General features: G+C 35.8%; 1 protein-coding gene across 7 annotated transcripts; it reads right to left on the reverse strand.

Annotated features, from left to right (window-relative positions):
• Positions 1–607: 607 nt before the first annotated feature.
• LOC107791065 (tryptophan--tRNA ligase, chloroplastic/mitochondrial) lies at positions 608–11,720 on the reverse strand. Of its 7 annotated transcripts, none has more exons than XM_016613058.2 (16): positions 11,529–11,687; positions 11,286–11,435; positions 10,246–10,323; positions 10,018–10,105; positions 8,974–9,015; positions 7,381–7,470; positions 7,177–7,299; positions 5,737–5,808; positions 5,390–5,502; positions 5,221–5,242; positions 5,059–5,124; positions 4,830–4,886; positions 3,564–3,610; positions 3,257–3,338; positions 2,205–2,294; positions 608–1,095 (listed from the first exon to the last, which is right to left on the reverse strand). In XM_016613058.2, exons 1-16 carry the CDS (start codon positions 11,594–11,596, stop codon positions 961–963), a joined length of 1,323 nt encoding a protein of 440 aa, XP_016468544.1. In that variant the 5' UTR covers positions 11,597–11,687; the 3' UTR covers positions 608–960. The 7 variants fall into 7 exon arrangements, with proteins under 7 accessions (XP_016468544.1, XP_016468545.1, XP_075096629.1 ...); XM_016613059.2 differs by having other exon boundaries at positions 11,286–11,432; positions 11,529–11,683; XM_075240528.1 differs by lacking the exon at positions 10,246–10,323 and having other exon boundaries at positions 11,413–11,432; positions 11,529–11,720.
• Between the last annotated feature and the right edge of the window lie 361 nt (positions 11,721–12,081).

Below are 12,081 nucleotides of genomic sequence, written 5' to 3' on the forward strand. Positions count from 1 at the left end.
TGCAAAATTTTGGGCTATTAAAATTTTAGGCGGTCATACATATAATCCAGTTTGGCCAAACTTTTTTTTGGGCCAAAAGTATTTTTTTTTTGCCAAAGGTACTTTTTTTGGCCAAAAGCACTTTTGACCAAAATTGAGGCGTTTGGCCAAGCTTTTGAAAGGAAAAAAAGTGCTTTTAAGAATAAGTAGAATCAGTTTTTGAAAAGCAGAAAAAAATAGCTTCTATCCAAAAGTATTTTTCTAAGAAGCACTTTTGAGAAAAATACACTTAGAAGCAGTTTTCAAAAGTTTGGTCAGACACTAATTACTGCTCAAAAGTGTTTTTCAAATTAATTAATCAATCACAAATTGTTTATCACCAAAAGCACTTTTTTGAAAAGTATTTTTAAAAAAACACTTCTCAAAATAAGCTGATTTTAGACCTTGCTGGCTCATAACAATGACTAGTGTCATCTGCATATTCCAAGTCCAAGAAAACAAAGGAAAGACTTTCCTTCACTAACTTATTGCGTTAGTTCTGCAAGCAGTTATTAACGGATTTCTAAATGCCAAAAACATTACGAGAAAAACTATTTCTCTTCAAATAGTAAGTGTGTAAAGCTAAAAGCAACTTGCAACATAAAATTTGCTTTCAAAACTCTCAAGTAAAATGAGTAGAAAGGTGGAGTACAAAAATTAGTTATACATTGTGAATAAACAAAAATGGCAAAATCAGCAGTACATCCTCCATTTAAGGTCTAAAAAATGCACTAATGTATAAAGAAAGAAATCAAATGTAACAACAAATTCACAAGATAAGGGGTAGCTCACTTGGTGAGTGAGCTCTCTGCCTACCACATTTGAGGTGGAGGGTTCAAACCCCATCAATAGTGTAGCATGCCCGCCTTAAAAATATCACATTTCTTTGCACCTCACAAATTGACAGGCAAATCCAGGAATCTACAGGGAAATATACATTGTTCATCTCCTCAAGAATCCCATTGCCTGGTAGACATTATTGACAGTAACATCTGCTACATCTGCTGCTTTTCTGGCTCCCTCTGCCAGGACTCCATCCAAGTAACTTGCGTCTGATACAATTTCCTCATAGCGTACCTGAAAAGTACAAACCAAAAGGAATTACGCAGAAGTGTCTTTGAAGGAATAAAACATTGGAGAGACACTAGGCTTGCAATCATCTTCGACTTCCGATTGTACTATGGGAATCAGAGACAAGAAGATGCCATTCTCTGATCTTGAACTTATTCCATTTTAAACAGAAATTTAGACTGCTAGAAAACCGAACAAAAAGAATTTCACAGAAAATTAAAAGAAAAAGGCTACGGAAGAAACTATAAATCCATAACCCTATATTTGAAAGAGAAGTGAGTTGAAATAAAAAAGATGCTCGAGAGGAAGATGAAGAGTTAGAACACAATGGGGTTAGATTGTCACCAGTTAATACCTAGATGCAAAATACTAGCAAGGTATATTGTCAAAAAAAGGATAGCAGAAAATTCAAACATAAAAATAGATGCAAACATATGCATGCCTCCAAGGCTTGGAATCTATGAAAAATATGCCACCAGCGGCCTTCCATTACACTTTCTAAACCATAGAAGCAAGTCAAAAATGAAGCAAAAGTTGAAGTCAAACAAGTTTTACAAGCCACCCGCAACTTGATCAGTTTTCCCATAAATGTTCCAGTTATTCACCTTGAATCCTAATTCACGAGGCTGCGACAACTTAACTCTTTTTAGCTCCTTACCCACTGATAGGTGGATACTTATAAATAGAATAACTTTTGTTAAATAAAGTAATGGTTAACAATAGGATAAAATTTATCTTCCAAGGATCATGAAGCACAGTCCAGATTTCTTTTTCCTTCCAGGAAATGGATACTTGAGACTTATCATTTAAGAATAACTATATCCTTTTTGAACATTCAACCGTGGACAGCATACACCAGTCTGAAAGGAAAGCAAAATTAGAGCTTTATGCACGCTTTCACCTACAAGGCCAACAGCACAGAAAGAGGTCTCTAACTAGAGCAAGAGAGTGCAACAGATATGGGACAACCATCATATTAGAAAATAAATGATTAGTAACCTCGCTGTCTTGCTATAGAGAAAAGTCCTCAAGTCAGATTTTGGCAGACATACAAAATTGAACTTTCGCTCAAATATACAATTAGCTCAGGAGGCATCACAAGCGAAAGAAGAAACCTGGATAGGGTGTAGATGATCAACTAAAGCATCTGTAAGCACGAGTTTGAACGTTCCCCAATTCATATCTCTGCATTCTTCTGCAACTTCCTGTGGCATCAAGTCATTGAGAATTAACTTCTCCAATATTGCTTGGTAAATAATAGATTTCTCAAAGGGCAATTGATTTGATAGCGTTACGTTGAAAATGTGGTCGCCGAAATATGTGTTTGATAGTGTATGTCTTATATTTAAGAAAAAACCAACAAATAACCGAAAAAACCGAAATACCGACATAAACCGAATCAAGAAAAAACCGACTTAATTGGTTTGGTTTGGTTCTAATATTTGAAAAACCGACTTACGTGGTTTGGTTTCTTTTTAGGGAAAAACCGAACCATGAACACCCCTAAGCTATAGAATAGGAAGGAACACAAAAAGTACATAATTGCAGATGAACAAATCTTCCTAATGGATCTTAACTAATCCTTAGTAATAATGAATTTCCCCTATTGATGTTACAATATATTTACAATATTTTTAGCATATTCTTAAAAGTCCAAAAGCCAGCTTAAAGAGAGCACCAACTTATGATATTGATTTAAATTGTCTAATAAATTTAAGTTCTTAATAATGTTGAAAGTTTTTCAAACATTCGAATATAAAAATTGTGTCCTTAAGTTAGGATATAACTAATAAAAAAGGGCAGAAGATGCACTAAGCTCCCGCTATGCACGGTTTCCTTGGAAGGATATAACTAATACAAAATTTAAAATTCTAATATCCAATTAATTTAGTATACTAAAAAAATTGTATCGACTCTCTCAATTATATGCATCACATAAAATGGGACCAAGGAATTGGCTTGATTTCCTAATTCTTTGGGTTGTAGTTAACAGGACAAGGAACTGTAATAAGAGCGCGAGGAACCACAGAAAACATATAGAGCAAAAGTAGTAACATTTATATGCTAAAGTCAACCTGCCACCCATAAAAGAGTAGGCATACATAATACTGGTGAAACGAAAGGATAATGTACATAAATTAATAGCATTAGATATGAAGACATTCACCTGCTTGGTCTTGCCTGTAACTAGCTGATAAATAGAAAGAAGATTGTTACATTCAGGTCTTTCCGGATTGTCAAACTCCATGCTGTATATTGACAAATAAAACAACAGAAAAAATTATAACACACCACAAGAAAGTAAAGTCATTGAGACAAATACTTGTTCCAAAGGACGTATGTAACGTGCCTTGTCAAGGTCTAGCCTTTAGAGCAGCTTTTTCTTTTAAAAAGAAAGTAAGACATTAAAGTCTCAATGGAGAAAATAAAATAAAATTCTACAAGCCTCCGCACCAGAAGCGAATGATGCTTACCCAGGAAACGAATCAGTCTTGCACCGTTTTATCTTATTTGCTATTACCTATGAAAAGAACAAAAAATCCCACATTAAGCATGAAACAGGTTTAATGTTCAACACATGATAATTACCCCAGCCAAGCTTTATTTCGATATCACAAGGTCATCACCACTAAAGATTTATTAAAAAATGCATACAACTCCACACCTAGAACCCTACTCCAACAGAACACTTTTTCTTTTGATAAGATAAATTATCCTACTCCAGCAAAACACCTATTTTGACATGATACAAGTATTGAATAAGAAATTTAAACTGTAATTGTTAATCTAAAAGAATGGACATGAGATTATTGGTTTTTTCTTAAAAAAGAGATCATTGTTTTGATTTTGATTTCTTAAGGTCAAAATAGAATATATAGTGTGGTGAGATGAAAGAAAGTGTTGTTTTAACTTTTTACCGTGCATAAAATGTGGTTAAATTTCCCTTTAGGAAATAGATGTTAATTGGGGATAAAGCTGGACATTTAATTTGGGATGAAGCTGGACACTTAACTAAAGAGAAATAATCCCAATATGGTCACATGTGGATGTCAACTCTTAGTCCAATTGCTTCAACTTTTAATAAAGCCACTACCATCACAGTGAGCATCTAGTACCTCCGCATGCCCAAGGCCGGACACCTGGAGCCTAGACAACATAATGCCTGGGCGTGACAGTGGTTAAACCAAGAATAAGGATGACTTTGACTTTGATACCATGTTTAGAAAAATGAACCTTGAACATAACTCAACTCCAACATCTAGTTGTTTAGGTTGAGTTAGATCCAAGGACCATCTTTCTTCACACTAGACCCTGAAATGCACTATTGCTCTTGAGTTTGACATTCTTTTACTATTTGTAACTTTCAGATATTTTTATCCAAAACCAATAAATGGACATGGTCTTGACATTCTTTTACTAATTGTAACTTTCAGATATTTTTATCAAAGGCCAATAAATGGACATGGATATGTGGAGTAAGCCAAATATAACAGAGAGGAAAAGAGATAAAAAAAGTATTTATGATGAACTTAGACATGGAATTGCAGATTCCAAAGTCTAGAAATTGTGTATAAAGTCTTTTTCTTTCCTTCTTACAACAACACATTCAGAATATGATTAGCCAATTCAAGCTTTTTATGATGTTAAAATGCATAAACGTGGCGTTCCAAAAGTGATATAATAAAAGATGCTTCTAAACGCAAAAAACAGATGCCCATAAAAAAACTAATTTTACTTACATCTTTTGAATCTAGCAAATTGATTCTCGACTGATCAGATGGTGCTGACTTCGACATCTGTCCAACGAACTCCATTAGAAAAATATATTGGAAAGAAGCATGAATTTATTAAAGAAACTGAAACAAATACGACAATGGCTTTAGGCTGCAACAATTGCAAGAAGAGCACTTTTTGCAGAAGAAGAAAATGAAACAAATAAAAGCTGCTCGAACTTAAGAAATTTCAAACCTTGGAAAGACCATCAGTAAGGGACATGATTCGAGCCCCAGCGGGTGGAATAAGGGGCTCAGGAACCTACATTGACAAAAGCATACTGATTAGCATTCTTCACCTATACAAATAGCATGTACAGAAGTGAAGGGTATCAACCAGGCTTCAGTGAGAATCCACCTTGAAGATTGAACCGCCTCTCCTGTTACAAAAAAATAATAAAGTGATTTTCTTTTGACAAGTTGAAATATAATCAACAATTAGGAGGGGCACGAAAAAGTCAAACAACAAGATGGTGAGTATCCAAATATATGTATTTAGAGCATAACACGGCTGCCTTATGACTTACCCTCCCAGTTTCTTCCACTTCCTTCCTCCATATAAATAGTTAACACGCTCAGCCAGCTCTCGTGTCAACTCCAGGTGTTGCTTCTGATCCTCTCCGACAGGGACAAAATCAGACTGCCGAAGGATACTTTGATACATCAGATCCACACATATTCACACACACTTTCAAGATTAGAGTTGGCGGAAAATTGTGCTGGGAACTGCAGTGGCATTTGAGCAAGCTTCCCAAGGATACCCCAAGATATAATGGTAATCAAAATACTGAATGCAACAAGTCAAGCTTCTAATTCATAAAAAATAAATCCGAGACATTAACTAGGGTTAGTGAAGTATGGAGCTGGAAACCACCTGGTACAGAAGAATATCAGCAGCCATTAGTACAGGATAGGTTAGAAGGGCAACACCCACATTTTCATCCCCCTGCATAGAGAAATAAATATTAAAACAACTGGTAGAGACACTGAAAAAACAGTCCGGTATAAGAAAGAGCCAAAGGTTTAAGTGTGAAAGCAAAGAGTTATGATGTTTCTGTAAGAGATGGAGATAAAACCAGCAACCACAGTCTGGATTTTTATGTCATTCCGGCAAAAAGGTTTAGAAGAATTCACCTAAATAGCCGTCTACCCAACCGCTTAAACTAAAAATAGTCTGCAGATGTATAATATTTGCATAGTTCAAGTATAACTATGTGTATAACCATGTATAATCAGTAATCTATGTATATCAGCCAGGGAAAAACATTGAATCCGGCCGGCTATTTGTGCAAAAATCCCAAAGGTTCATTTCAATTTCTTGGTTCCGATTTCAAGCATTAATTATATGGATCAGATATTTCAGCAATTGTAAGAAGTCTTAACGTCAGAAATGAGAAAAGTAAGAATCCCAAAGCAGACATACATGTTTCTGCTGGAGATAAGGGGTCCAAAGGCATACCCATTAAAAGCATGCTAGTTAATAACATTTCAAAGCATGCTTGTTAATAATATCTTCAAGTATCCATACTCTAAGGGGTATTCATACTGGGTTATGGAACTTAAAGAAAATTTGGCCTATCAAATACAGTTGAGATCTTCATATCAAATTATAGGCTCTTCTGATGCCCCCGCAAAGACATCTTAACATTTATTCCGTATTCATAAGAGATGTTACCATCAAAATGATGTTTGTTTAATGTTGTTTATAGAAACAGAAAAATTATCAAACCTGGTCTTGACTACTAACTGCATAAAATAGAAGAAACTGATCTATAAAATAGAAAGGAGATCAGGTAACTAAAATACGTGTGTAAAGAACAAGATTATATGAGGCACTAAAGGTTGTAAGTTCAAGAGGCAAGCAGCAAACTCGTGTTGAGAAAAAGTGTAGTTCTTCAGATAAAGCAGGCATCATGTTCACATGAATACATTTATGTGGAGCCTAATGAAATCAATGGTACTTGTAAATATAGTCAAAGAAAAATCAATGAATTATCTTTTGCCAGCCATAGAAGTTCTACCCAGTTTGTGTATTCAAACTTGATACCAAATCTACCTACTATTATTATTTATCCAAAACATCCTCTGGTTATGTTCATACTTTTGAATTATTGCACCTCTAAAGTGTAGTTCAATATTCACTTTTTACACATGCAGCATCAAATCACAGTTTACAGATGATATGGTTGAAATAAAATTCCTTCAAATTTGGTGAATTAAATCTATATAAATTGTTAAATCGTAAAAAGCAGAAATTAAGATATTGAAAGATCAACAGGCAATGGAGAAAGGGCTGCATACAGCAATGACGCACCGCCTTCCGTGATTTCTCTTTAAATTGAATCATCCTGTTGAGCCAACCAATAGGTGTTGCAGAACTCAAAAGCCACATCAACTCTACATGAGCACGGACATGAGACTGCACAAAGACTGAAGCCTGGAAGCAAAGTCGCAATAATCACAATGCAAGGGATAGGCCACAATGTAATATATATGTCAGAGAAAATAAAGAGCAGACCTTAGAAGGATCCACACCACATGCTAAATAAATAGCAGCTGTATCCCTTGTTGACCTTGGCAATTGTTGTGCGTCATATGGCAAAGTTATCTGGAAAAATCTGAAACAATATTACCTTCACCAGCTTTTATTTGTTTCCTTATCCTCTCACGCAGTGGTAGGGGTTACAGCGAGGCATTTTGGGGCTAGATTTGTCATATGTGCATAAGCAAGTGAATGGGTATCAGCATGGCATAATGTTCTCAGAGAACTAAAAAACAAACGAGACCATTTACTCTTATTTTCACCTAGTCACAAGTCCTACTCAATTGGAAGAAGAAAGATTTATTAGTCCTACCATAGTTTCACACCTATGGACCGGTGCATCTGTAGGTCGACGTAGGACATGACCAAACCATCTCAAGCGACCTTCTCTCATTTTATCCTTAATACACGCTACTTGCACCTTTTGCCGAATGCTTGCATTTTTAATCTAATCTAATCTTGTGTGACAGCACTTCCATCTTACCATCCACATTTCTTCAACACTCATTTTATGGATATGTTGGACTTAGCAGTCCAATATTCACTATCATATAACATAGCTGGTCTTGTAGCTCTTCTATAGAACTTAACTTTTACTTTGGTAGGCATCCTTTTATCACATAACATCCCGGTAACACTTCTCCATTTCAACCATCCAGTTTTAATCCTATGAGTAACATCTTCATCTATCATTTCATTCCCCTAAAACAACAACCCTAAATATCTAAATTGTTTACATTTTGGCACCGCAATCCCATTTAGTCTCACCTCAACTTCGCTCTTCTCATGCTAACTAAACTTGCAGTGCATGTACTCAGTTTTACTTCTACTTATCCTAAAATCCTTACTCTCTAAGGTTCTTCTCCATAGCTCAAGCTTTTGGCTGACATCCTCGCTAGTTTCGTCAATTAGCACAATATCATCAGCAAATAGCATACACCATGGGACCTCATCTTGAATTGTGTTGGTTAACTCATCCATAACTAGGGTAAATAAGTAAGGGCCCAATGAAGAACCCTGGTGTAAACCCACTGTTATGGAAAACTCTTCTGTATCTCCTACTATTGTTTTCATGCTAGTGACAGCTCCTTCATATATCATTATGTCCTTTATGACATTCATATATCTAATATGAATTCCTTTCTTCTCCATCACCCTCCAAATGGCCTGTTGTGGTATTCTATCATATGCTTTCTCTAGGAAAAGGGAGGTCCCTACTAGGATTTGAGTTAATAAAGCCTGAGAATCTGCATTGCCATTCAAAATCCTAGATGAACTAACTTCCAATTGAGCAATTGGACGATGATGAAAGATCTAGGCACTTTACTTTTAAAACTTCCTTGGGCAGAAATAGGGTTAGCAAATTAAGCAGATAATCACAGTGATATTGCGAAACTAAGAGAGTATAAAGTAACTGATTAAATTTATATAAAGGAGAGGAGTGAGTCATACAACTATTACTTGATAATGCAAGTTCATATATATCTTCCACAAAATGTAAAACAGCATGAGAAAATTCCAAAGAAACAATATATGACTGGGGAATAGTCTGGCAAATTGGAACTATACCGCATGAAGGTCCACAATGAAGAAGAATGTCTCATATGTATCCTGAAAAGAGCAACCTCGTCAGTGAGAGTAAGTCAAATCTAAATTGAAATTTCTGTAAAAGAAAATATAATAATATTTCTCATACAAATAGAAAAAAGATTAGTAGCAAATCTGTTTTCTTTTATATGTAAAATGATCGTAAATCTCTTAACACGTCTTATATGTACAGCCGCTGTAATTTCCAATCAACTGAATACTAGCATTAAGGGATTTCAAGAATTTCTTTACAAATATGCCATTTAATTGACTATCCGAATAATAAGAAGGAAGAATCCAGACAAAAACAGGAACTCATAGCAGTTATAACATCCACTGTTTTCTCATCAAACTGTGTTAGCAATTGGAGTTCACCATACAAAAAACCTGATTGAGGCATCGTCACCCACACAACATGCAGAAAAACTCAAAGAGATCAGCAGATATTTGATTTATAACGAGTTGATCAGCGCGCTAGCGTGTCCGTTGGAAGCCCTACACATTGACTGTCAGACCTTGATAGCCAATCCGCAGTAACATATTGCGGAAAAGATGTTGAAAAATGATGACTAAGAAGTGTGGATTCAACAAGGTTCATTCAACAGAGTTTCCCAGGCTGATACTGGCTCCATTGTGAAACAGATCTCATGTGGAAATGATAACCAAACTAGTTGTAGAAATTCAAATGTTTAGATTGATGCTATATAAATTCCCATTATGGGGTAAACGAATTTGACTACACCGAGACAAATCCACAAACTTTGTGAACACAAAATGTTCGTGAGTAAAAGCTAAAGGTGGAAACCTCAAGCACCATTCAACATGCTACATTAGTAGGAAGCACTTACACCTTCGCTTCAGATTGCAAAACAAAGCATTAATAGATATTAAGCAACATTAAATAAGACGCCAACAATAAAAGTAAAGAGAGATTCAATTGCTTAGATTATGTTGTAGCTAAGTTAAAAATTCTTTGACATACTCTTTTCCGACTGAAACCGTAAGAAAAATGACAAAGAAGCCAACCTGCAAGCGTATCCAGTTCTTTATGGCACCAAGATAATTTCCCAGATGTATCAATCCTGTAGGCTGAACACCAGAGACTATTCTCTTCCTGTTTAAAGGGAAAAAATAACAAAAGTAAAACATTCTAATCATGAAAATCATATACTATCATAGCGATCTGAAGTTTCAAATATAACCAGCTAAGCATGTAGCGCTACACATAAATGTGTTTACTTCAAAATCACTCACTTGAGGTTCAGATAATGCCTCTTGGTACCATCAACCACAAGCAATACATTTCTCCATATCTTGGTGCTTGCCCAACAACTACATAACTTCTTGATGAAGGTGTTCATTCTTAGTATGTTTCATTTCCACGAGTTAAACTAGGTTTAAAATATATTGAGAAAACAAACTTAACAGCCACAAGCTTCTACGTTCGGAAGTACCAATATATGGAACCACATAATATGAGTACACAATGCAACAAGACCAAAAGTTAAGAATAAGACATGTAAATCATACAAAACAATTTAAAAGTGCAAAAAAAGTGTAAGTATTACTCATGTAAGAAACCAGCTACTAGCATTGTGGAGCAGCATAACCATACCAATCACTGATTGTTGCGGATTAATATTATCTCTGGTAAAAAGCGCCAAAGAGTATCCAAGAATTACTGTGAATAGTAAATGGAGGGGGGAAATCTGACTGTTGTAAATTTACTAGCTTACTAACAATGACTGACACAAGTCAACTCAAAAATCACCAAAAAGTAACAAAATTAACCTTAAACTTTCCGGACAGGTTCCTCAAGATGGATAAACAAGTTATGCAGTCCAGGAAAAATGATCAAAGCACTAGCATCCAAGGGTGTGGCCTAGTGGTGAGATCTCAGGCTCAAATCTCAGCGGAGGGAAAAAAATACTAGGTGTTTTATCCCCATTGCCGGCTTGATGGGTAGAGTTACCTAGTACGTGTGCCAGTGGGAGATAGCAGGTACTCGATGGAATGGTATGAGGTCCATGCAAGCTTACATTACATGGACACCAGAGTCATAAAAATGATTAAAGCACGGCTAATTTGACAAATCACACATTAACCAAGAGCGTAAAAATGAATCAACTAGCCCATTAATTAACAAGCTGTCAAATTGAAATCATCAAACAATGCAGAGAAATTTTCTTCTTTTTTTCTTGTTCAGTAAATATTTCATCTTTCTGAGTTGCATTACAATCGAGTAGACTTTGATAAAAAAGAGTTATAGTAGCAAAAATTGCGATCTGCATTACTTTACAGGGCTTGAAGAAGACTCAGAATTAACAGGTTCAGAGACAGCTACACTGCAAAGGCACCGGAAATCTCGACCGGCTTGTAAATTACGTTGACGAATTAGCTGTGATCTTCTCAAGTATTTACCTGAACTTAATCCGCGTAACCTGCTAAATATTGATAAAAACAGAACTAAAATTGAAGATAGTGAATAGAGAAAGGGAAAATTAACAGTTAAACAGAGGAGATAGAGAGATGAATACGTGGAAGAGGCGAAGCGAGGAGCAGAATAAGTGACCATACTGAAATGAGAGAATAGCGAACGGCCCATTGCTGCTGCTTTTTTTAAGGTCTGCAAGTTGGAACGCAGTGTGGATGAGATGGTGATTATGGGCAAAGACTGAACACGAAAGAGGTAAAAGGGGATATTTAAGTCGCATTTACGAATTAGGAACAAGTGACCAATACGTCATATCTTACCGACTTATAAGTCATCGACAACGACAATAAAAATATCACAGGTGGGATACGGGAGAACAACAATAAAATGTCACAAGTGGGATTTAGGACGTTAGAGTGTATGATCTTAGCGACTTATAAGTCATCGACAACGACAATAAAAATCTCACAAGTGGGATATGGGAGAACAACAATAAAATGTCACAAGTGGGATTTAGGACGCTAGAGTGTATGCAATGCACACCTTATCCCTAGCTAGAGAGCTAGAGACGCTATTTTCGGAAAGACTCTTGACTCAAGAATAAGAAAATAAAGAATAGACAATAGACAATAGCTAGTAACAGCAATAGAAGCCAG

The sequence above is a fragment of the Nicotiana tabacum genome, chromosome 20 (assembly GCF_000715075.1).
Source record: "Nicotiana tabacum cultivar K326 chromosome 20, ASM71507v2, whole genome shotgun sequence".
Lineage (NCBI taxonomy): Eukaryota > Viridiplantae > Streptophyta > Magnoliopsida > Solanales > Solanaceae > Nicotiana > Nicotiana tabacum.

Bases quoted from the DNA above. Each gene is read 5' to 3' on its own strand.
- LOC107791065 (XM_016613058.2), bottom strand. From the start codon at position 11,596: ATGGGCCGTTCGCTATTCTCTCATTTCAGTATGGTCACTTATTCTGCT. The intron at 10,106-10,245 runs GTGAGTGATTTT...CCCTTTAAACAG, and splicing joins AGGCATTATCTGAACCTCAA to GAAGAGAATAGTCTCTGGTG. The intron at 5,503-5,736 runs GTGGTTTCCAGC...ATCCTTCGGCAG, and splicing joins CTGATATTCTTCTGTACCAG to TCTGATTTTGTCCCTGTCGG.